This window comes from Exophiala viscosa, assembly GCF_022695815.1.
Source record: "Exophiala viscosa unplaced genomic scaffold EDD37scaffold_14, whole genome shotgun sequence".
Classification (NCBI taxonomy): Eukaryota; Fungi; Ascomycota; class Eurotiomycetes; order Chaetothyriales; family Herpotrichiellaceae; genus Exophiala; species Exophiala viscosa.
Window position 1 is genome coordinate 460,547 of NW_026944366.1, and position 23,702 is coordinate 484,248.

Below are 23,702 nucleotides of genomic sequence, written 5' to 3' on the forward strand. Positions count from 1 at the left end.
TGCCTCAAAGCATCGTGCGACTCATAGAGGCTGAAGAAAATTTGATCTTTTGCGCACCTCTAGAGTCATCCACCTCACTATGCCCGACCAGAATGACTTCAGCGACAGCACAGACTGGCTCCCAACGCCTTTGGCAGCCCTCGCGCCACTCGACTCTTCGCTGCGATGTCAAGTCTGTAAAGATTTCTTTACAACACCAATGATGACGAGTTGTTCCCACACCTTCTGCAGCCTATGTATACGCAGATATCTCTCTCAGGAGGGCAGATGTCCGGCATGTCGCGAATCCGACCAAGAGGTTAAACTCCGACGGAACTGGGTCGTTGAAGAACTCGTTGCGAACTTTACTGCGTCACGAAAGAATCTCCTTACCTTTGCGACAGACGCTGCAGCCAAAAGCGAGGGGAATGCCGAATCAGAAAGACCTAAGAAGAGGCGGAAAGTCGTGGCCGAAGAACCTATAACGAATGGTGTGGTGAGGCGAAGCACTCGCAATCAAAGCAAGAGAGCGGCTGGAGATGCGAGCCAACAGAGCGCACCTTCTACGCAGGAAGTGATAGATGACAGCGAGGAAGGGAGTGTCTACGAAGATCAGGATACCCGAATTCCGCACGTGAACGGCGACTTGGAACCGAATGACGGTTTAGTGGCATGTCCATGTTGTCACCGCAGAATGAAAGAGACATTGATCAATGCACATCTGGATAAATGCATATCGGGCGAGAGCTCTACGCCGATAGATGATGGTTCCACACCCGCTCCTCCCAAACCACAGGTTGCACCACCGGGCACGATTGCATATACCATGAAGAAACCCTCGAAAGACAATGAACGCCTACCCTTTATCAACTACTCAATATTAGGCGACAATGCTCTCCGAAAGAAGTTGCGGGATCTGGGCATACCCAACCATGGTTCCAAGGAGCTGATGCGTAGGAGGCACACGGAGTGGGTGAATTTATGGAATGCGAACTGCGACTCGACCAAACCGGTGACCAAAAGACAACTTCTGCAAAGTCTCAAGGTGTGGGAGGACACTCTGGGACGCCAGATGGATAGGGCATCGAACACGGGCTTTATGGCCAAGGAGTTTGACCGCGATCAGCATGTCAAAGCACAGAAGAGCAATTTCGACGACCTTATCCAGCAGGCAAGGGAAAGGAGGGTTGCAGCAACGCCAAAGGCTGCGGAAACGACTGACACCGATCCCGGAGCTGGGCTGCCGCAGGATGGCTCTGTGTCGTTACCGAAAGGAACAGAACGAGAGCCGGATGCAGAGGACGTAGGAACAGTGTCATTGGAGCATGAACATGATCAAACAGAAGCAGGATCGAACCCCATACCGCCTACAGCCGAAGCAACGTCTTCGTACCTACACGACGATCTGGGATTCCACAACTTTGAAGTTGCATCCCATCTGGTCGCCAACGATTCTCCTTTTCACAATTCAGCTGCCGAGCCTCCAAAACAGTAGATGGACATTGCAGCTGTACCAGGGTCCCAGAACGAGAATCCCCACATCATGTAAACAAAACCAGGTCTTCAAATAGCCGGGAATCGAATCATCAAGATGGTTCAAAGAAGCCATCCAAAAGGCTATGCCGTAGCATGTATCACACACGTTATGATCTTATAGCAGACCATACCAAACAAAAGTCTATGGTACACAGCTTGTAAGTGCATGCCCGCGAAATCGAATCCCTTCCCAAGTTTGTCATCAGTCATTATTGTTTCTTCATGAAGCCCCTTCAGCGACTTGGGGTTGTTGCCGCCCATCGAGGTGCAGCTTCTGCATCTTCTCGATACTCCTTGATAGTCCTTGCTCGACAGGGTCTGCAGCCTGCTCTTTGGATCTTGCCTCTGTTTCGATTCCTTCCAAGTCGGCCAATCTCCGTCTCGTAGCTTCCGCCTCTTGCGCGTCTCTGCGTTCCTTCTCTGCTCTTTCCAGTGCTTCCCGCTTGGATCGTTCTTCGCGCTCCATACTCTCGAGCTCCTCGTCGACTTCACCTTCATCCAAGACGGCGGTGTTGTCTAGAGGCTCGGCAATCACGCCGCTTACTTCGTCGGTCTTGCCCATCTCCTCGCGCAGCGTGTCTAGGACGTCCTCGACCCGCTCGACGCCGCCGACTTTGTGGTTCAACGTCTTCAATGCACCGGCACTGGCTTGCATGGCGGCGACGATCTCGACTTGGTCGGCTGCGGCTTCGAGCTTGGCGTAGACTTGCTCGAGTTGGTGGAGGGTGCCGGTGCGGGAGGCCAGGGATTGTTCGGCGAGTTTCTTGGAGCGTAGCGCCGAGAGGGCAGAGGCTTTGTTGCCGTTTTTGACCAACGTTTGGGCTGTGGATTGTAGTGTTGCGATGCGGGTGTTTAGATTGGCGATTTGAAGGGTGAGATTGGATATAAGGGATTTGAGGTTTGCGATGGAGCGGTCTTCATGCGTTATGGGTTCTGGGGTTGTGGATGCTGGTGCTTTAAATTTTATGGTGGCATCGTCGTAGCTGAGCGCATGTTTGTCGCGGGACAGGTACCGCAGGAGGACCGTCACGTCTTGATCTGATAATGTGCCCCGGATCAGATCGTTCAACTCTTTCAGGAACGTCTCGCGACTCATGATCCTGTCGGTCAGACCCTGCGCGCTCCGGTCGCGTAGGCGTTGAACATGTTTCCACACTTCCTCCAGTGCTGGGACCAGTACTAGACTGCCCTTCTTCAGATGACCGTTGACTTCGTAGCTGCCTGTCCCCACGATCCCGACTTGTCGCAGACTCCATCTTAGAACCGCCCAGGGACTCGGGATCCAAGATCGTGTGTAGATGCTCTTCTCACTCGCCAGAAAGTCGTGCAGGTCGACCATCTTGCCTTGCCGCACGCAGTCGTCCAGCACGCTGCCTAGGCCTGACGGCCGACCGTACTGCGCGCTGGCTAGCGCGTTTAACAGGTCATCTGAGGCCTGGAGGATGAGGCGCTGTTCGAGAGGGAGTTGGCCTGCCAATGAGGCACGTGTCAGTGCGGACGCCCATGCCGTCACGTTCGCCGCATAGCCTTCTGGGTTGGTTGACTTCTGGACGGTCAGATCGGAGTAGAGGGAGGGCAGACGTGTTTTCCGGAAGGAGGGTTCGTTCTCGACCAGCCATTCTAGTAGTGGGGACATGAGGGCGGGTGCGGCTTGGGGTGAGAGATGTGGTAAGGTTGGAAAGAAAAGGCACTTCACATGTGTGGGAGTTTGTTTATTACTACGTCAGTTTGGGGTTGGAGAAGCGCTTTCGGCGGCAAGGCTGAGGTGATTATGGGTGCAGACGAGGCTGATACATGCTGATCATTGCATGGCTTTAATATCCTACGATTTCATCTTATTGTCTGTATGTATGTACTCAAAATTCAAATCCAAAAAAATTGCTACGTTGCTCGAATAAGCAGAAATATGTCTTGACCATCAGACCTGTGCTCGTTATCCAACAGATTCCTTCCACAGATTTCCAATAAGTATCCAGTATCTAGGCCCATCCAGCATGACATGACCAACATGTCGACTCGACACGAAGTCTTCCAATTGTACTCTGAACCATCCAATCGTCGAGCTAGCCGCTCTAGCATGTGCTTCCACATCAGACGCCGGGATCAGTTCGTCGGCTTGTGAATAGATATATACCCTTTTCAATATACCCTGCGTGAAGGCTCCGTTGGGGTCATTTAGTCTCCTTCTCAATGAGGTAGTGATGTCTTCCTTTCCAGTGACGGTTTCAATCGCCTTGGCCAAACCAATATATCCCCACACCGCTGCGCTGCCTACGACTCGACCTGGACCGGATTTGGGGAGCGACTCGCATATAGCTGTATGTGCGCGTTGTACTGACGGTAGGCTGGGCGTGCTGTCCAGAATCAAGGCCGAGATGGGCAATAATTCGTCCTTATCGGGTGATGAATCTTGATATGCGTCCGCCAGCTGGCATGCCGTATAGGAGCCGCCGTTGGAGAAGATATGAACCAGGACGTTTGGCTTGTTCGGTCGCTTCTGGTCCACTAGCTGCCTTATAACGGAAATCGCAGGTTCCAAGTTCTTAACCTGCTGACGCTCTGTCCGCCAGAATAGGTCGGATCCATCCTGTCGGAGCAGGAGTATGGGCGAGCGCGGAAATATTGTTTGATATGGGGTGAGGTACTTTCTGATATACCGAGACTGAGCTCCCATCCAGGAGCAGATAACAATTAGATCTGGCTGGACCACTTTCCCTGGTGTCTCAATGCGTTCAGGGATGGTTGGTGTGTACGAGAAGATTTGATGCCCAAGTTCGCTAAATTCTGCCAAGTAAGGATCGGGAAGATATTCTCCTGACTGTAGCTCGGGTTCTGGGCCGGCGATTTCCATGACTGCTGGTGCTAGATACTTGAGAAAACGTTCTTTCTCGCTTCTAGGGCTTGAATGTTACTGCTTGTACGTCAGACGTATCGTAAGAGGCTGAGACTCGCACGCCCGGTAGATTTGTGTCGTCCTTGAGTTATATAGCTTGATGATCCTAGACACGGCTGCAGGCGCAGTCGCCACGCGCAGATGCCACGCGCAGTCGCGCTGTGATTGTCTGTGTCGTTATATATATACTGGATGAGTCGAAATACTAATGGATGTCAATATCGAGGAAGTTTCAGATACAGTAAGCAGTCCATCACTACCTAGCAAAGGAGAACTGCTACCAAGGGGGAACATCACTCTGAAGGGAGTAGGCCTACCTCTATATCAACGATTGAACCGTTGTCAATCCTTGATGGCAGCCTGATAATCGACTGAGCTCCTTGGTTAGTGATGGCTGGAATTCTGAATGACAGCTAGCGAAAGATGTTTGATGGGCGAAGGCAGGAAAGAGATGGAGTATCGGATACTTAGCAAAATCCTATGTACAATACCGTTAACTCAAACAAAAGAAAAGTATATAGCAGCACAAATTCCCTTGTACAATCATGCCGTGTGCGGGAGAGACGATTGAGTTCATGGTGTTGATGCCGAGGCTCGACGAGGTCCGAGTCCGATATTTGCGCATCTTATCAGAGACCTTCACCCTACATACACGGCGAAACACAGATATGCTCAGACAAGGCGAGGACAGTGCGTATAGCCAGCAACTTGGAAATGATAAGCGATCAGCGAGGCGCACCAGCCCCCAACCCAATCCCGACGCCTTTAGGGCTTCGTGCAGGTCCAAATACACGTTGTTCGTAAGCAATGAACAACTGGCGTATATCAAGTATCGCTTTGCAGGATGACTGTTTTCCGAATGGGCGAAACTGCACCGACCTCACTATGAACACTCAAGGCTCATCGAATTGTGTTCTAGACCAAGCAACTTGACGGAGACTCTCACGCATGCACAATGAGCGCTGAAGTACAAGAACCAAGTACTTCCACGAAGCCATGGGTGTGCTGCTTCTGTAGCAAATCTTACCACAGATCGTAGGTGCTCTTCTGCGGTCTTGATGCCTACCCTCTTGTGAGAATTAACCCTTGCTGCTCGTGTAGTGACGTTCTCCGGCGACATTATATTCGCTGTTCGTCCAGAGGTCAGCAGCCCATCCCCGAAAGGCTCAAGAAAGGGAAGAAATCCACAGCATGTGATGCATGTGCTCGGTCGAAACTACGTTGTGATCTAGAGTGTCCTTGCGAGACTTGTCTTGCACATGGCTACGAATGTACCTATGTTCGAGTGTCGCACCTACCAGGGCAGCAGATACCACTCCAGAACGCTTCAGTTGCTGACTACGGGATCGACGGTCAACTCTACGAACCGAGCATGATTCCAGTAAGCCATACACAACCAGACCAACGCAAGATATCACTGTCGTTCCTCCTGAACTATGCGGATCCAAAGAATACAACAATATCAGAGGCTTTCTATCCTGGCTTGACGGCTCGCGGGAGTCAGGACGTCGGCGAAGACGTGCCGGAACCTGCATCACCGAGTCTCCACGATATTGACACATTTGTTCCGTTGGAAACTGCGGCTTTGAACGATCTCTTCCGTCGTCAGACTTTGGTGAACCACGACATCGACAAGACTGCCCCGGAAAGCGAGGACTGGCTGGATACCTGGGACGATACAGACAGTCCTATGCCCGGAGTACCATGGCCGGACGTTCACCCTTGCAACAAACTAATTGATTCGCTGACCCAGTTTACTCTGTCATTGCCAGCGGGCCACCAGGAAAAAGCACCAAACGCGAAGCTTGCAAAGAGCTCTGCATTGTTTTCCGCACAAAGTCTCGAACGGCTTATAGGACTATATTTCCGAGAATGGGGCCCACATACGCCTGTTATCCATCAAGCAACGTGGTGTCCGTATGATACGATGCCGCACCTGCTTCTGGCGATGATGCTCATCGCCGCAACCTTATCGCCATCCACAGACGAAGCCTGCCTCGCTAATAACATGATTGATCTCGCCGATGATTACGTCTTTCGCAACCCGGTTTTTCAGAAGACTATAGCAGGCTGCCTCCAGAGCGAGAATTTCACTGCGAAGGAAGCTTTGCAAGCGCTCCAGGCTGTCTTTCTCATGTCACAAATTCAACTTCGAACAGCACCTATACGCAAGCGGAAGGAGATTCGCAAGGATCGATTTGACCAGATAATCTTAGTTGGTGTCAGTCCCTAGAGGTAGTGAAATTGCTAACGAAACCATCAGGCTTGTCGAGGACTCAGACTTTTGGAGTCAAAGAACTCGTTTTGGCACAACAAGGACGAGACATTTCATTGGGAGGAGTACGCGGCCAGCGAGGCCAGGATTCGGTAAGGTGGACTTCACCGTGGTATGATCGCTGGGGCTGAACCTGTACCAGTCTAATTTGCGGGATTTTCAACCTTGATGCGAGCTTCACGATTCTATACAACTCGTCGCCTCGCCTGTTTGGAGAAGAAATGGAAGTGGACATGCCCGGACCGCTTGAGGCATTCATCGCAACCAGTCCGGGCGAAGCTGAACAAGCAGCTTCGGAGTCGCGCAAGTCTGAGCACCTCACCCTGGCGACGCTGTGCGATATTTTCATGCGGAAGGACCTGGAGGTAGAAACGTCTGTCAAGTTGAAGGATTTGACAATACTGGATCTGTTCATCGTTGTGCTTGGTGGGCAACTGAACTCCAAACTCGATAAGGCTCATGCTAACACAATGCGTAGCACTCCTGCAATTCCTGTGGCTATCGCCATATAATTCTACCAAAGCAGACACCATATGCCGAGTTTCGCAGGCGCTGATGAGGTGGAAAACTGCGTGGGACCACCAGAATTCGATCTTGACAGCTCAAGAACTGGAAAGATATGGGTTCCCCAGAATGGCGGCTCTTGAGTTTTGGCAATTGGCGATGTTCATGGTCGACCAGGGAAAGACCAGGCTAGACGATACGATGCTATTGAGCAACGATCCCGGGACAAGTGAGGAGGTCTCCGTCCACGCTATCCTCAAGAACATTGATAGAAGATGAGTTATATTATTCGCAACAACACTGTCTGCTCCGCTGGAGAGGTACGGTCAAGTAAAAATAAAGAAGACGCAAACACGTCGACCAATTCATTCCCCTCACGACGCGTCAAAACCACTTAAACAATTAGGCGCACTACAACTACAACCGCCCCAGTTCATCTTCAGCCCATACTGTATTGCGCCATGTCTGAGGACTTCAGGAAATACCTGGCGACAGAGGTTCTGTCCGAGCAGCGAACTATATCCTACCGCAATGTCTCTCGAGCCCTGAAAGTACACGTCAATACCGCCAAATGTATGCTCTACGACTTCTACGAATTTCAAAATGGAAAGAAACCTGGATCTGTCTATGCTACATATCTCCTGTCCGGTGTCAAAAAAGCACAACATGCTTCATCACAGTCCAACGGAACCACAAACGGCCATAAGCATGAATTCGAAGACGAGCCCATCCCTTCCAGTCCACCACCCTTTACAAGTTCTATGTTGGAACCAAGTCAAGAGAGCAATCAAACATCCGAAGACAAAGGCCCACAGACAAAAGTACGCACTATCACGCTGGTAAGAGAAGAAAATCTGGAAGCGTTAAAAGAACAATACGAGCATCTCAGTTCAATACATGTCTACAGCTTATCGCCTGCGCATATACGAGATCTTTTGACTCTGACCGACATCAGCCGGGGTCTATTTACCGATGTATTTGCAAAGCAAGATCCCTTGGAGCACAATAAGACATTCGGCATCATCCAGAATCCCCATGTCAGGCGACGGCAGAGAAAGCGCCCTGTTGTGCCTCAGGGGCCGGCACCCAAATTCCAGGCGGTCAAAGAGGAACCCAAAGCATCTGCAGCCAAATCTACAGCTCAGTCCAAAGCAGCACCCAAGACGGCGCCGGCAACCAAGAACGAAGAACCATCCCGACCCAGCTCTCGCGACAGCACTTCGACCACTGGATCGGCCAAGCAGTCAGCAATGAAACGTGAGTCTTCGGACCTTTTCCGGGCCTTTGCAAAGCAGAGTCATCAGAAATCGAAACCTGCTGCTATCAGGCAAGACTCTGATACCAAGATGAAAGATGACGACGAAGGTGAATCTGAAGACGACGCAGTCTTTCTGGACACGGGAATGCGCACAGCCAAGAAACGACCTAGCGATGCAAGAAAGGAGCGTGAGGACAAGGCGGCCAAGCTGCGCAAGATGATGGATTCTGACGATGAAGCCGAACCTGCCGTGCCCGGCGTGGAGAAAGCGACAGGTGTAAATGGCGAACCCGTCACCGCGCAAGCGGGTACGGACGCCGTGCAAGACAATGAAGAAGCCAAAGGCGATGCAGAGGCCGTTGCCTGGTCGGACTCGGACACGGAGAAAAAGCGACAGACGGCACCCAAGAAAGACGCATCGACCAACTCACAAGGCGAGCAGATCGCGACGATGACCTCGGGCGGACGTCGTCGAGGTAAGCGCAAAGTGATGAAGAAGCGCACAACCAAGGACGAGGATGGGTACCTCGTCACGAAAGAGGAGGCAGTATGGGAGAGTTACAGCGAGGACGAACCCGAACCCAAGCCCGAACCGCCCAAGAAAGAGGTGCCACGGAGTACGTTTGGGTCGAATAAGGGGCAAAGTCAGCCTGCAAGTCAGAAAGGAGGTGGCAAGGCGGCGCCGAAGAAGGGAAATATTATGAGTTTCTTTGGCAAGAAGAATTGAGCCATTCTCATGCACGATGGCACATTCAGAGGATGCATAGCGTAGAGTGGTATAGACGGGACGAATGAAACTGTACACATATCATGGCGGCATCACCTGTGCTACTCATCCAAGGGTCTTTATGCATGTCACTGATTCCTTGTTCTGTGTGTCCTCTTTTGACACCTATGTATCCACTATTGACACTCCGCGACGCCCGAACTCCTTGCACAACAATCACTTTGTATCACCTGCTGCTTTTCGGCAGTTGCTATCGTGCTCAATCAACCCAGCCCACCCCGACTTTATACCTCTTCTTCTCTGCGTCATCCTTGAGAATCAACTCAGGCTTGTTCTCGACAAGCCACAGCACCGTCTGCGCGAACACGCTATTCGCCCACGCGAACCAACTGCGCGTCATGCCATCACCATTCTGCCTCACGCCACGATGCACGTCGAGACTCTCGTTGATCAACCCGAAAATGCTCACCTTCTTGACTCTGTCCAAGCACTCGACAATCTCGGCGTCGTCAGTGCTCGTCATGGCCTGCACGAGTACAGACATGGGCCAGGCGTTGCGCAGGCCGATATGCGGGCCGCCGATGCCGGAGAACTTCGTCCCCGTCAGGAAATACGGGTTGCCGCGCTGCGTGAGGATCATGCGCCGCGTGTTTTGGTAGATTTTGTCCGAGGCGTCGACGAAGCCGAGAAGCGGCAGAGAAAGCAGCGACGGGATGTTCGCATCGTCCATGAGCAGATGTGAGCCGTACCCATCGACTTCGTAGGCGAACACTTCGCCGAATTCTGGGTGCGTGATGACCGCGTGCTTGTAGATGCCTGCTTTGATGCTTTCGGCGTGGCGATCAAGGATATCCGCGACGCGCTCCATGCCTGCAGCATCAGCGGTGGAAAACTCGCTCATCGATGACCTCAACATTGTCGCCGCGCGTGCTAGCTCCACGGAGATCATGGCGTTTGCGGGGATGAGGAAGGCGAAGATAGTGGCGTCGTCCGAGGGGCGAAACGCGGAGCGGACGAGGCCGGTGCCATTTCCTTGTGGATTGCCTGTTCCCTCGAGAGCGAGTGTCTCCGTGCCGATGCGCGTCCAGCGGTTCCATGTATATTCGTTGCGTTCATAGGTGCCAAAGTCGGTGTCGAATGTCGGGCGAGACTGTTCGTGGAGGACGTGCACCAGGGCTTCGAGAGCTTTGTACCAGCGGTTAGATAGGAAGGCGGTCGAACCGGTCGAGGCGTAGTACTGGTTGGTGAGGGAGAGGAAGTTGGCCAGGCTGTCCAATTCGTACTTACACTCGAAAACCACGCTTGGCTCGTACGCCGGGTGGACGGAGTCGTCCTGTCCTGAGTGGGCGGGAGGTAGACGTGCTGGGTCGGGCGCTTGGAAGGCGTTGCAGTAGGGTGAAGCAATTACAAATTCGGCTTGGGTGTTGATCGCGCCCAGGAGGAGGTTGGAAATGTCCGGTGCAGTTTTGGCCAGGGATTGATATTGGGCTAGTTGGTTCGTCGAGTCTCGTAGCCATTCTGCATTGATGTCGCCCGTGACAATGAAAGATTGCGCGCCTTCCCACTTTCCCCTGTCTCGTACTAGCCTCGACTTTTCGGCGTGTGTTTTGACGCCGTCAACATGCCAGAGAACCGTAGTGTCGAGCGTGTTTGGGAATGCATTTCGGAATATGTGTGCTAGGTCGGGGTCTTTGATCTGAGGGTATAAATCTTCAATGACCTGTTCTACTGCAGGCGAAGAGAACTTGCGACAGTGGGGATGCGGTCGCTGGTAGGGCAGTTTTAGAGGTCCTGCGCTCAGAGGGTTGCTGCTACATATCAGCGAATGTGGAAGAGCCAGAGATAGAGGGTGACGCACTGGAAATGACGAGCATAGGTGGTATAGTCTGGACAGAGACCTGAGAACACTGCTTGATCTGAAAGGTGACTATCGTAGGTTTCGTGGTCGCGAGGTTCGTCAATGGCGCCTGCTCTGACGCCAGGGAAGTGATGCCAGGCCGAGAGACTCAGAATATAAGCCCATCGGCGGAAGAGCATGGTAGGACCATGCGACACCCGTTCGAGGGTACGACGGATGTATGAAAGCAGACGAAAGGCAATTTACTGTTGAGCTGCCCTGAAGATGGTTGCGGGAAGGATGCCATCGCGATTGGGGTAAACAGACGTCAATGACGAGGCTGCGCAAGGCTGAACTATCGTGTCACCAACGTGGCGCATAACGCTCCCAAAAGCTAATCCATCGCTCCTTCTTCCCATGAAGGCCTCCAATTCCAATGCTATCTCAGCTCGTTGTTGATCATGGTATTCTCCTCGACTGCAATGGGGTACTCGTCAAGCAATACTTGCTTGGAGCCCGTCAGTCTCAAACGATGCTCTTGCGGCCGACCACACGTCCAGTGATGATGAGAACGGTTCCCATGATAGCCGAAACCAAGAACAGTATCATACCAGCCAGATTGACCCAAAGATTGCCCCTCATCTTGTGAACCTGGTCATTGAAGGTCTTGTCATCCGAGACTTCGTATCCACCCTTCGAGTTGATGTGATCGCCGAAGACGGCTCTCATGAGGCCCAACGCAACGCTGTACAGGACGAACATGATGACGTCCCAGACAGCAGCGAAGGCGACCGGGCGGTAGGATAAGATGAATGGGAAGATGCAGAGAATGATGCCGCTGACGATTGCGAGAATGCCGCAGGCGATCTCATAAGCCTGAATTTCGATATGTGAGCTGAAGCCGAGGAACTGTCATATCAAAGAGCGCCACTTACGACTCTGCCTGGGATGCCATGATTCAACCAATATCCGATTTGCTGAGCGTATAGACCGAGAGTGACGATACCGACAACAATTTGAGCGAAACGAAGGACTCCATTCGTGAGGATAACGTTCTTCTGAGCGCGCGTGCTGGTGAGGAAGTGGTCCATTTTGAAGGTGGACAACGCACTGGTCTCTTCGCGCGACAACGAGAACGACGTTGATGAATGATGGACGCGACCGTCCTTGAAATAGAGAAGAATGGATTTGTGTCTTGTGTTACGAACGATCACAGTAGCAAGGCGTTGCTTTGCTGAAACTCACTTTCACCTGTAGGTGACATTTGTAAACAATGGTTACACTCACATCTGGACGTTCGGCTATTCACTCCTTGTGTGACTTTTCTTCTCGTTCGTACCGGACCGTCTCTCACCGGAGAACGAAGAGTGGTGGATTGGGTAGAACCCCATAGCACCATGAGGCGGACAGGCTGAATTGGGCATGCTGATGCGAGGGCGGTGAAGTTGCGAACATGAATGAAAGCGGTTCGAAGTGATAGCTGAATGCGCTGTGAGTGTAGAATGATGGTGGATAGGAGAGATTCAAAGCCTTCGGGGCAAGACATTCATAGGTCTTTTGTAGATCTACCTGGTAATACCTTCGTTTAGAACCTTCTATTGTTCTCAAACCCTCAGAACAGTCCCCAATGCTTGTACACGTACGCCATGCGTACCTTCGCGAGTTGTTAGTGCAGATATCATTACTTCGTTCATTTAAAGCGGGCTGCTGAGTTGTCTCACAGCTTTGACCTAATCCCTTCAAGCCTGAATTTCACGTCCCTGAGCGCCTTGGTCGTTGGCTTCCAATCATCAAACTGGGCCAGCAGTTGTTGAGCCTCATTCTGCAGCTCTGTCTTCACGTAATCTTCCTCCAGGATACCGCGCATAGCAAATGGTAGTACATATGGGTTCGCAGTCGTATTGTTGGTCTGTCTCTTCGATATCGGTACGTCTTTTAGAGCGTTTGTCTCCAAAGCGAATGCAATGGCAACATCATAGACGGCATCATCTTCGTAGATGCGTGAGTGCCCCTCGCCGCCGTACAGACTGCCGGCCAGAGGTGTGGACAATTCTCGAATCAGGCCATGATCTGGCACTCCAACGTTGCGTAGCTTCAGCACAAAGCCAACAAGATGTGATAAAAAGTTCGGTGCATGAACGCGAGAATCAATGAACACAGCTCTGTAAATATGCGGGTGAGTGAGAGGAGCAAACGTCGATGACTCCATCGACACCAGTTGGTCGTCAATGCTTCCGGCGAATGTTAGGCGAACTCCAAACTTCAAAACCACCTCCATCGCCTCTAGATAATCAGACGACACTTTGCTGTTCGGATTAGAGAACTCAAAGAGCTCACCTGCGGAACCGCTGATCCAACGAGACTTATATTCTTGGAATGGTCCCAGGTTAACCCCCGCCATCGCACAGATTCCCACACGAGCGGCACTGACACAACCGAACTGTATGAGCTTTGCCACCAGCATGATCGCAACGGGTACGCCTTGACTGTGGCAAGCGACCATGACAAAGTCTGACTTGCGAATCTCGTCGATCCAATTGAGCAACAACTTCCAGAGAAGCTCGACTCGCTCTGCAATGCGACCCTCTCCCTCGAGCGCAGCACTTTTCACCTCGCACTCATAGCCATGGTCTTTTGTCCACTTTTTGATGCACTTAGCCGCCATATCAGCAAACTTGATAGATGTACCGGTAGGTTGACCAAGCACACTTCGAATTAAAGGAGCAGGAAAATATCCATGAACTCCAATGGCGAGAGCATTTTGTATTCGTGGTGGATCGCGGACCAGATGTAGATGCTTGAGGTGTGGCTCTTTGGTGTAATACAGCAATCTTGCAAGTTGCTGTATAATGGAAGGCTGTTCCTCGTAGGTCAGGGTCTCTTTGAGTGGCGGTAGCAGTAGATCGGGCTGTCTAATCTTGGATGGAGCTGGCGAGCCCCTCCTCGGTGTACCGATTTCGATTGGTTCTCTGGCAACCGCGGTGGCATTTGACGACTCAGCTTTGGTGGTTGATCCATCCTTCACTGTACTCGTTTTCCTCTCGTGTTTCGCAGGCTGTGCGACAAGTTGCTCTACCGGTGTAAGCTTTGGCGTTGCAACCTTATCTGACGTAGCTTTCCTTGTTCGATCTTCTTGCAGTGATAGCTTCAGCACAGGTTTCGCTTCATCGTCTAGACTTATTGATGCTCGTTTTGGTTTTGCCTGCGATGGCGTATCCGAGATGGCTATTTCACCTACATGAGGGTCGTTGTCGGATTTTGTGGCAGATGGTACTTTCTTGTCGCGGGACCAAAATACCCAGCCGGAAGACTTGGACCCATCTCCGGACAGTGGCGGAGGTGCCGAAGTCACGATGGACGACGCTTGCGAGTTGGGCTTCGAGGATGTGCTTGATGCCGGAATGTCGACGTTTGATGCGGGTTCCGCACTTTCCGCAGTTTTGGATGTGGGAACACTGGCTGCTGTTGCTGGAGCCTGATCCTTCTGACTTGGGGTGGAAGGTGCCTCGCCGCCATTCCACATTTGATACCAGCTCCTTTTGTTGGTGCCGGCCTCATCACCTTGTGCTTCTTGTTGAGTTGTTTCAGGCTCAGGCTGTATGCCGCTTTCGGTGTTATCGGCTGCGGTAGTGGCTGCTGTCGTGGCTGGTGTGTTCGGACCGGGCGCCGGCTGTGTATCTGGAGGGTGCGCAACAGAGCCATCCCTTCTAGCAAGCCAGCCTAGCCAACTTGCTTGTGCATTTTGAGCTTGCTCAGACGAAAGAGAGGTTGTGTCCGGAGCGGCCGGTTGCAGAGCCGGTTCGCTGCTATCTTCTTTGTCAGGCTTCTGCTCCCCGTTGGGGGCCGTGAGCTCTGTAGCAGGTTCCTCCTTCGTCTTGCTATCATTACTATCGGAAGCCCCTTGCGGTCTTCTCTTGCCATTTGGTGTTGCAGACTCGGCCGTTGCATTGACTGTAGTCGTAGTAGCATCGACGGGTAACGATCGGTTTGAGGTGGTCTTTCCCAACGCCATGGCCAGAGACGGTGACCTCTGTGGTCGGACTCTATCTTTCGTGACAGAAGCAACCTCTTGGAGGGCGTTCGATGCAGACGAGACGCTCTCACGAGCAACCTCTGCGAGAGGCCGAGCCTTGCGAGGCCATGTCCGCGTGATCCATGACTGTTCAAGCCGTCAGCGACCTTGCCTAGCAGTGGAATGCGCCCTTACCGCTCGGTGATCTCCCTGATTTGATGTGGCAGGCTTCGTAGTGGACAAGGCCGTTGGAGACTCCGGAGGAAGAGGTACGTTGGCGGCCTGTGCCTGTGCCTGCGCAGGCGGTACCGTGGTAGGATTGGTCTTCTGGCGTTTTAACGGCGGCGGCGCCATGAGCCAGATTCTCGGGAAATCAAAATAGCGGGAAAATTAACGCTACATGTGCTGATCAAGGAAGACATTCGAGGTAAGCAAAAGACGTCAACGGTTGTGAGATGTTAGGATTATACGACTCTAAAGGTGTGTTGATTCGAGCCTGGCAAGGCTGGTACGTTGGCGGCGCAGGCCAAATGACGTCCTGTCCAAAGTGCACGTGGCGTCACTGCGCAGCGCCGTGGATCTTAACCAGTCGCTGCCGCTTTAAACCACAACTGACCCGTGACTCATGCTGCTTTCACCCACCAGCCTCGCCGATTCTGGTCCACGTAAGGGCCTAGACACAAACACTCCCCGATCAAGCCGAGGCAGCATGCGGAGTGCATACACTCAACCTTGATCGGGTCCTGACTCCTACGCCAAGGTGCTGGCAGCGCGCTGGCCCCCCTCGGAGCTGGAATGATCTGAGGCGCGTAATAGGTTGACCCCTTGAAAATTGAACGAGTTTCAGATGATGCGGAGAGGGAGTTCTTCTGCAACTTGGTCATCAACCTCACCAGCGTGCTGTACTCAACTCAGACTCGGATCAAGTCCGGGGGATCGTCTTACTGAGATCGCGTACCTCGTGGGTGGTACGGCCCTACCCTTGCTGCTGAGATCCGCAGGTAGAAGCTTTGAGCATCCTCGAGTTGCTAGTTGCAGGGGCTCAAACCCGAAACCTTGCAAGTCCGAGACTTGATACAAACATCTCAAGTCTCAACACACGTGCCCAGCAAGCACCAGTGCACCACCATTGCAGCAGAAGTCGCATGTGGAGGCGAGGTGCGGGCCAAAGCGAATCCTGAGCACGATAGCCGGCCAAAAGGCTCAAGTTTGATTTCGGCGTCTTACAGGTCCAGGTATAATATGATGTAGGTGTGCTACCAAAGTCCGACTTTGGATTCTATGTCCAAGAACATATTCTTTTTCTGCCGTTCTGCCACTTGAGTACAGCTGGATCTGTCCTCTTTTCCAATCTATGCCCTCTCTAATCACCGTTTGTTCTTCGTGTTAAGCTGCTCATTACAGCTGCATTGCCTTTTTGCTCTTCGCTCTTTGCATCTGATATCCAGACATAATGTACATCTCTCCCGGCGCTATTCTTTTGGGGCTTTTTGCTCTCTCCTCGGCTGGTCCCGTCGTGAGGAGCAAGAGAGCGGGCGTCCTCACCGCGCAGTCCTATAGCGAGTTTCAGATCTCGGACGGAGTGGCTGGAAATGCGTTGGCCGAAGTCAACGCGAATTTTCCGGTATGCACATCGCGGACACCCGCATACGAAAGATCTTGCACTGACGATTTACCGCTGACAGATTGATACTTCCGACCTTGCTGGTGTAGCCGCATCCGACCTTCAAATCATCCAAGACGCTCGTGTCACAGCTGAGGACGCCGAGACTGGCACGGGAGGCTTCGACGATGAGCTAGCGGCCACTGCGAGTGGGACGGACACGACGACCCTCCAGAATGGAAAAATCAAAAACAAGGTGTTGAAGTTGCAACTCGAGGTGCTGGGCCTTCAGATCCAGGCCGCACAAGGTGACTCGGACGCGACCCAAGATAAGATCGACGAGGAGACGACCAAGCTCAACACCAACATCGCTCTGGACAAAGCCGCCGCAGGTCAGGACAGCGTTGGGGTGACGGCAACGTTTAGTGGAGAGTAAACGCTTAGATTAAGACGGGGTTGGGACGATATCATACCCCCAGATATCTCCCGCGAGTGTATCCCCGCCCAGAAGAGATCCACAGCAATAGTCGCGAAAAGGATTACCTCAAGAGAGGATTTCGATATATTTGCAAACCAGCAAAGCGTCCGGAACGTTGACCGCCGACTTCGACCAGATGGGGCTCATTTTCCATAGTGTGACGTCTGCCAAAGGTCTTGGGAAGCTAGAAAAGAACCCTATACCAAGGGAGCTTCTCATCATGATGCCCGAGTTTCTCTCTTTCGATTGTCTCGATCTCGGACAGATCCATTGCGTGCAAAGAGACAAAACCAGTCCGATAATAAGCCCAAGCACCTGCCCAGAGAACTGAGCAAAGACAGTACTAGGTACTGATCCGGTCTAATGTTGCAGAGATGCTTACCGAGAAAAATGGGAATGCCAATATAGCTCGTGAGAAAGCTATCCACGCTCCAATGGCCGTTGAGAAAGACACTATATCCTATAGAATGGTAAGCAGACGGACACCCATTCCAACATTACCAAACATACCAGTGAACAAAATGACGCAAGCCAGGACGAATGCATTCGCCCAAGCCGCATATGGCTGGAAAGGGCTCTTGTAAGGAAGGCCTGAACAGAGTCAATCCACAATGAGCGGGAGAATGGGATGTAGTTGGAGCTTACGGTCCCGGCTGATACCCTGCACCTTCAGAGCGTAGAAGAAACGCAAATATGTGACTTCAATGATAAACCACGAGATCATCGCAGCTATTGTGGCGATGTTGACAAACCAGCCAAAGACGACAGATGAGTTGCTACCCAGACTGAGGTACACCAATGGGAGGAAGATGAGAGAGGCTGCGACAGCGAGGTATGGAGACCCAAGTCGGTTGGTTTTGAGAAAGAATTTGGGTGCCTGACCTTCCTCAGCCAGACCGTAAAGGACTCGTGAGGCGAGGAAGATGCATGCAGCCCCGCAGCTAAAGGCAGAGGTCACAAGGACAGCATTGATGATCGATGGGAGCACTTTGATGCCAACTCTGTTGAAAGCAATGACAAAGGGGCTCTGCTGGGCGGTCCCCGTAGAGGTGCCGAGGTTTGGATCGTTGTATGGCCTGGAAATTCGTCAGATTAGCATAAAGGACCTTAGTTAAGTCGACCTTGAAGAACTTCTTACACAAGTAAGCCAACGATAAATATGCTGATGATATAGAAAACGAGGATACGCCAGAAGGTCATTCTCATGGCGTCCGGTATGACCTTATTCCGGGGGTTCTGAGTCTCAGCACCTGCCAACGCCACGACTTGAATATTGCCGTAGCTGTATGCAGCCGAGATCAAGGTGCTCCAGAAGCCTAGGAACTTGCCGGTGTTTCCGTCCACAAGGTAGGCGTGGAAAGGTCCTGGATTCTTCCAATATTGAAAGCCAATGCGATGGTGGCTGGGCGAACCGCCGAGGTCAACGATGAGTCCAGCGAGGATGAGCCCAACGATCAGGAGGATCTTAAGCGTTGAGAAGAATACCTCCGACTTTGTTTCGAGTCAGTCAAGATTCGATCAAGAGACGAGTACAGCATGGTCGCGTACTTCACCATAAACTCGAGCTCCGCAAAAGCACATGATTGCCAACAGCACGATGAAGACGCTGTACCACACGGCGGCATTAATATCATGTTCCCAGAAATTGATGAGCGTGGCAGCTGCACTGATTTCAGCGGGACCCGTGATTGCCATCATATACCCTGAAGCTCATCATCAGTCGCCATTGTTTCCCCCCGAAGATGTCATGTAGGGAGACTGACAGTAGTTCCAGCCCGTGGCTGCACCAAAGGCAGGCTGAATGAAGTGGGTGGCATGCCTCACGAAGCCTCCAGAGACGGGCATGAAGGCAGATAGCTCGCCACTCGTCAGCGCAACCTCAGCGGTGATAAAACCCATGAAAGTGAAACCGAAGAGGGCGCCGACAGGGCCTGCGACGGCCAATGCTTGCCCGCTGGCAAGAAATAAGCCAGTTCCCTATGAAGATGTGAGAGCGAGTCTTTGAAAGCACAACAAGCTTGAGCGCTCACGATCATGCCGGCGAGGGAGATCATGTTTATGTGGCGCCTGTTGAGGCTCCTTTTCATTGTATTCGGGAGCCCTTCCACAGTTCCATTGTCGGCATCCTCAGGAGGGGCGCTCTCGTTCGCTTCAAGTGTTTTGGTGTCGGAATTCATTGTCTTGGTGCGACTTCCTCTGGCAGATACTCAAAATGTATCAGCTGAAGAACTATCGGAAGAAAGGCAAGACGACGGTGCTGTCACTATACATATCATAATGATGCTATCCGTGGTCTGATCCAACCCAGAACTCATTTTCGGAACTCTCCTCGTGCATGGGCAAGATTATGCAGGTTGAGTATCGAGTCGGACTTTTGATTTGGTTGACCGGTGAATTGACTCATGGATTAAGCGGCTTTTGTCGTGCGATAAGAGGTCCTGGACCTGATTGATGGTCGAAATCAAATAGCCGGTCGTCGGTGTTTTAGGCCGTAGCGAGGAAATCCCATCAAACGTCGATGATTTATGTCTTGACTAATGACATTTTCCAGTGCGGATTACCGTATAGCTGCCACCGCATGAATCACTTTCCTCCGAGCTATCTTGACAAGAGCGTCTTGATGGGGGTCTTCATCTGCAGTCAGACGACCGCAGGACCGCCCCCAATAAGGTATCCTAAGCCAAGCGGATCAGTCGTGTCCCGAGATAGACGACCTGCTGCAGTGATCCAGGCGCTGCCCTGCACCTGTGGTACTATGCCACGGTAGTTGTCTCCATTGAAGCTACGAATGGCACGACCGTAGTACAAGGTCCCTAGAATGCTCTCGTTTACAAAGTCTTGCCCAACTGCGAGTTCGCCACGAGCCTCTAGAACAGCCATCCTTGCACAGGTGGCGGTTCCGCAAGGTGACCGGTCGAACGAGCCACTGCTCGAGACTGGCACGTTGCGAGCGTGGGCGGCCTCATTCCGGGGCAGAGCTGTCCAGACAATGTTTCCAATGGTTGGAACGGTGCCCGTGCGAGGGTCAGATGACTCGAAGCTCACTGCAAGCTGCTGGCGGACCAAGGTGGCTGCAATGATGAGTTGATCTATCGTTCCGGGTGTGATGTCAAGCCCAACGCTCTCGACTGGCACGAAGGCATAATATTGCCCTCCCCACCCTACATCGACTCGTGCAAGTTGACCAGAAGCAAGGGCCAGTTCCATCGACCCGACATAGTAGGCAAGCGGCGTCTGGAAGACTATCGCGCTACATCGTCCACCTTTGACCTTCGCTGTGAGCTCGAGAGTCCCTGCAGGAGTCCGTAGCTGAAAAGAAAAGTTTGCGTTGCTTCCCAATGTATCCAAGCGGCCGATCAGACCAAGCTCACATAGCGTTGTGGCCACACCAATGGTGGCATGACCACACATATCGGGATAGCTACCAGCATCCATGAAAACAACGCCAAATGGATCGCCTGGGGATGACGGGTGGATTATTGCAGCGCCGAACATGGAACGGTGACCGCGAGGCTCCATTACAGCAAGTCGGCGTACCCAGTCGGCTTTAGTCCTCAGAAACTCACGTCCCTCTTCTGGAGTCATGCCATTTGCGAGACCTGTACCGCTGAGTATCACGCGTGTCGGTTGACCACAGGTATGGGAGTCGACCACGTCGAGTCCTGGGCGTTCTCCAAGTAGTTGCCCCAGCTGGGGAAATTCGTTCCAGATCATCGCACCTGTCATGTGAATGCTTTGCGTGCTAAAAGCCAAGCTTGACTTGCGATTCTCTTTCTCTTTCCTAGGTGGCAAGTTGAGGTGACCAAAATGTTTGGCAGAATGCCTCCCGAAGCTAGGGTAGCAGGTGCATGGACGTAGTAGAATGGTTGGTATGTTGACTTAGAGGTGCAAATGTTGTTCAGAACATCATTGAGTGATTTCCAACGGAGATCGACCTGGCATGGGGCCTGAATTCTAGGACGCTTCTGACGCGATTAGGCTCGAATGCGCGTTTTTTCGATGAACACCAAAAGCCCGGCAAATCGTGCTGGCTGAAGTCCGTGGCAATCCGGAAATCGAAAAGAGTGCGCCGGTCCGGGAAATTATCACGGTCGCACCGCTATGCAGCAGATGGACTGGGAAAGGTTGAGACCCCTGATTTCAAAATGCCGGTGGGAGTGATTAGATTTGGTATTTCACCGGGCAAGTGCGGGCCTATCAGTCGTCTCTAAAAGGCCGGCATATATCGATATCAGACTATCTAGAATTGGACGAATCAATATGTTGAACGACCTGATTCAGTCAAAGTTGTCGAAAGTCTAGCGAGCAAGCTCCAGCATATCCTCTTCCATTGCCATTATCACTGTCGGTGTGCTTAAAATGCTTTGAGGTCTGTCTGACTGACGGTTAGAGCCATGGGGCCCATGGCAGCTGTTCGTCCTGAGCGGACGGTCATTGGGGGTTCGCTGGAGATCTCCCGCATGATCAACGGTCTCTGGCAACGTGCTGATGGCCATGACAAGAAAAGCGATATTGCAGTCGCTGTGGAGGTCATGGACAACTTGTACGTAGAAGCCTCGAACTGCGAACAGAACATATTGGAAGCTTGAACTAACAACTCGATCAGAACTCATCGCGGATTAGATACATTTGATATGGCTGACCACTATGGAGATGCAGGTGAGTAGCCATCGTATTCTCTGAGCCTCTTTGTCTTCCCTTTGGACTTTGCTAGTCCTGGCACTGATTCATACTCAAAACAGAACTGGTTATTGGAGAGCACAACACTACTCGACTTGGTGCGAGCACGGTAGCATTCACCAAATGGTGCCCAGCAGTGACTGGAGTCAAGACCTTGAAAATGCTGAGGCCGCTGTCGACCTTGCGCTTCGCCGAATGAACCAAAAAAAGATTCATCTTCTTCAGTGTTAGGCACCTGCCCTCCATGAAGAGCTCTTGACTTGCACGAGCTTACAGATGTCATAGACCACGCCTGGGACTTTTCGGACGATACGTATCTACATAACCTTGATCATCTGCGAATACTCCAGGAAAGGGGCAAGATTGGACTAATCGGTCTGACAAATACCGATGCCGCCCATCTGGAGCTCCTTCTGGATTCTGGATTTCCTATAGCCACGAATCAGATCCCGACCAACGTAATCGATCGACGGCTGACCCGCGGGCGTATGAACGATCTCTGTCTGAAACACGACGTGGGTATTCTTGCCTACGCGACATTGCTGGGCGGTTTCCTCAGCGAAAAATGGCTGAGAAAGTCTGAACCTGCCAGTATGGACGAGCTCAATTGGAGCTTGCGCAAGTATCTCCGCTTTATCTGGGCTGCCGGCGGCTGGGGCCCCTTTCAAGTCGTTCTTGAGGCATTGAACACGGTAGCACAAAGGCACGGCGTATCTATCGCCGCTGTTGCGACTCGATATGTCCTTGACATACCATCTGTGAAGGCAGTAATCGTTGGCTCTCGATTATCTGACGATTCTGAGCATTATGTCGAAAGGAACCTAGAGGCATTCCAGCTCAACTTGAGCAAGGAAGATCTTCTAGTGATACAAGAGGCGCAGGAGGGATTGACAGACATACCAAATGATTGTGGAGACGAGTACCGCAGGGCCCCTATCCTCACTGCTGCCGGCGATACGAGCCACCACTTTGAGGAAACGACCGCAGCAAAACCTACGAGAGGCAGTTGCTCATGGCAAACGGGTAGAGTACTCGTCTGGAAGCAAGTGGGAGCCGATCGCTGTAGGAAGATACTTCACCCCTGGGTCCACAGCCGTGCTAATGAGATCGTTCAGGGCTACTGTAGAGCTGTTCGGGCAGGGAATGTCATCCGCATCTCTGGCACCACTGCGAACTCTCCTATACCTACCATCCCAGCCATTGGTGGATGCTGTGCGCGAAGTCAGACCGTGCGCGTCTTAGACATCATCGAGAACGCCCTGAAAGCACTCGGGTCATCCCTTTCTGACGTTGTGCGGACTCGCATTATGATCCGGGATGCCAGTGTCTGCGAAGAGGTTAGCCGAGCTCACGGCTGGGTATTTCAGATGGCCGGTGTCCGTCCCGCCAATACTCTTGTAACTGCTGGTCTAGTAGGAGATCACATGCTCGTAGAGATCGAGGCTGAGGCGGAGGTGGAATGCGCCATGGCAGGAGTTTACAGTATTTGAAGTAGTGCTGTCTGTGGTAACAATACTTCGAACAGCTGCGCCATTGTGTATCACCTAGATCTACAAATGGCATGCGAGGACGAAATCAAAAGTATTGCCGTCCAAAACGTACCCCCGGCGGCTGGACGGCACGCGGGACCCGCCCTGTGATCAATGCCCAAACATTTCTAATATGTCTTCTTATCAAAGCCAAGATACGGTCCATACCCCTCTTGAAAAATCTACCTGTGCAGCCATGACTGGAAACGTGTCTGTGTGGCTCGAGGCAAACCATTAAGACTTGTGCCACGGGCGCATTGGGCTCAAGAGACAGTACAGGCGCCGCAATCAGCCACAGATCGTGGTCGTCCCCAAAAGCTGAGACCTTTCCTCGGCGAATATGACGGATGACACAATGACAGAGCCAGATGGTCCCACGAAACAACCAAGG

At 52.2% G+C, this 23,702-nt stretch overlaps 12 protein-coding genes across 12 annotated transcripts; 5 read left to right on the forward strand and 7 right to left on the reverse strand.

The window, feature by feature from the left end:
* Positions 1-79: 79 nt before the first annotated feature.
* On the forward strand, positions 80-1,201 carry EDD37DRAFT_551696 (E3 ubiquitin-protein ligase RAD18; the record flags this gene model as incomplete). Its single annotated transcript, XM_062813687.1, has 1 exon — positions 80-1,201. A coding segment is annotated over one exon (1,122 nt), but the record flags the coding sequence as incomplete, so codon positions are not given.
* A 403-nt stretch (positions 1,202-1,604) lies between these two features.
* On the reverse strand, positions 1,605-3,367 carry EDD37DRAFT_186863 (Snf7-domain-containing protein). Its single transcript, XM_062810023.1, has one exon. The coding sequence runs from the start codon at positions 3,149-3,151 to the stop codon at positions 1,736-1,738; it is 1,416 nt and encodes a 471-aa protein (XP_062666001.1). The 5' UTR covers positions 3,152-3,367; the 3' UTR covers positions 1,605-1,735.
* Positions 3,368-3,448: 81 nt separating this feature from the next.
* On the reverse strand, positions 3,449-4,366 carry EDD37DRAFT_654223 (DNA repair protein RAD57; the record flags this gene model as incomplete). Its single annotated transcript, XM_062818661.1, has 1 exon — positions 3,449-4,366. One exon carries the CDS (start codon positions 4,364-4,366, stop codon positions 3,449-3,451), a length of 918 nt encoding a protein of 305 aa, XP_062666002.1.
* Positions 4,367-5,117: 751 nt separating this feature from the next.
* On the forward strand, positions 5,118-7,578 carry EDD37DRAFT_186904 (uncharacterized protein). Its single transcript, XM_062810025.1, has 5 exons — positions 5,118-5,443; positions 5,510-6,623; positions 6,672-6,775; positions 6,826-7,109; positions 7,162-7,578. Exons 1-5 carry the CDS (start codon positions 5,364-5,366, stop codon positions 7,464-7,466), a joined length of 1,887 nt encoding a protein of 628 aa, XP_062666003.1. The 5' UTR covers positions 5,118-5,363; the 3' UTR covers positions 7,467-7,578.
* A 1-nt stretch (position 7,579) lies between these two features.
* EDD37DRAFT_186898 (DNA polymerase delta subunit 3) lies at positions 7,580-9,279 on the forward strand. The gene has a single exon (XM_062810024.1). It carries the CDS (start codon positions 7,649-7,651, stop codon positions 9,170-9,172), a length of 1,524 nt encoding a protein of 507 aa, XP_062666004.1. The 5' UTR covers positions 7,580-7,648; the 3' UTR covers positions 9,173-9,279.
* Positions 9,280-9,293: 14 nt separating this feature from the next.
* Positions 9,294-11,293, reverse strand: EDD37DRAFT_583399 (uncharacterized protein). Its single transcript, XM_062814435.1, has 2 exons — positions 11,031-11,293; positions 9,294-10,980 (listed from the first exon to the last, which is right to left on the reverse strand). The coding sequence occupies exons 1-2, from the start codon at positions 11,207-11,209 to the stop codon at positions 9,432-9,434; spliced, it is 1,728 nt and encodes a 575-aa protein (XP_062666005.1). The 5' UTR covers positions 11,210-11,293; the 3' UTR covers positions 9,294-9,431.
* A 4-nt stretch (positions 11,294-11,297) lies between these two features.
* On the reverse strand, positions 11,298-12,413 carry EDD37DRAFT_187024 (uncharacterized protein). Its single transcript, XM_062810028.1, has 2 exons — positions 11,945-12,413; positions 11,298-11,885 (listed from the first exon to the last, which is right to left on the reverse strand). The coding sequence occupies exons 1-2, from the start codon at positions 12,098-12,100 to the stop codon at positions 11,535-11,537; spliced, it is 507 nt and encodes a 168-aa protein (XP_062666006.1). The 5' UTR covers positions 12,101-12,413; the 3' UTR covers positions 11,298-11,534.
* A 227-nt stretch (positions 12,414-12,640) lies between these two features.
* Positions 12,641-15,534, reverse strand: EDD37DRAFT_186914 (uncharacterized protein). Its single transcript, XM_062810026.1, has 2 exons — positions 15,217-15,534; positions 12,641-15,168 (listed from the first exon to the last, which is right to left on the reverse strand). The coding sequence occupies exons 1-2, from the start codon at positions 15,373-15,375 to the stop codon at positions 12,727-12,729; spliced, it is 2,601 nt and encodes an 866-aa protein (XP_062666007.1). The 5' UTR covers positions 15,376-15,534; the 3' UTR covers positions 12,641-12,726.
* Positions 15,535-16,285: 751 nt separating this feature from the next.
* EDD37DRAFT_187094 (uncharacterized protein) lies at positions 16,286-17,268 on the forward strand. The gene is made up of 2 exons (XM_062810031.1): positions 16,286-16,645; positions 16,707-17,268. The coding sequence occupies exons 1-2, from the start codon at positions 16,475-16,477 to the stop codon at positions 17,058-17,060; spliced, it is 525 nt and encodes a 174-aa protein (XP_062666008.1). The 5' UTR covers positions 16,286-16,474; the 3' UTR covers positions 17,061-17,268.
* Positions 17,269-17,286: 18 nt separating this feature from the next.
* On the reverse strand, positions 17,287-19,189 carry EDD37DRAFT_659947 (amino acid permease; the record flags this gene model as incomplete). The annotated part of the gene is made up of 8 exons (XM_062819071.1): positions 17,287-17,429; positions 17,485-17,562; positions 17,613-17,693; positions 17,748-18,178; positions 18,241-18,593; positions 18,651-18,805; positions 18,866-19,079; positions 19,133-19,189. 8 exons carry the CDS (start codon positions 19,187-19,189, stop codon positions 17,287-17,289), a joined length of 1,512 nt encoding a protein of 503 aa, XP_062666009.1.
* A 108-nt stretch (positions 19,190-19,297) lies between these two features.
* On the reverse strand, positions 19,298-21,252 carry EDD37DRAFT_187079 (proline racemase family). Its single transcript, XM_062810030.1, has one exon. It carries the CDS (start codon positions 20,826-20,828, stop codon positions 19,743-19,745), a length of 1,086 nt encoding a protein of 361 aa, XP_062666010.1. The 5' UTR covers positions 20,829-21,252; the 3' UTR covers positions 19,298-19,742.
* Positions 21,253-21,496: 244 nt separating this feature from the next.
* On the forward strand, positions 21,497-23,608 carry EDD37DRAFT_674930 (NADP-dependent oxidoreductase domain-containing protein; the record flags this gene model as incomplete). Its single annotated transcript, XM_062819527.1, has 4 exons — positions 21,497-21,645; positions 21,709-21,761; positions 21,817-22,008; positions 22,059-23,608. The coding sequence occupies 4 exons, from the start codon at positions 21,497-21,499 to the stop codon at positions 23,270-23,272; spliced, it is 1,608 nt and encodes a 535-aa protein (XP_062666011.1). The 3' UTR covers positions 23,273-23,608.
* Between the last annotated feature and the right edge of the window lie 94 nt (positions 23,609-23,702).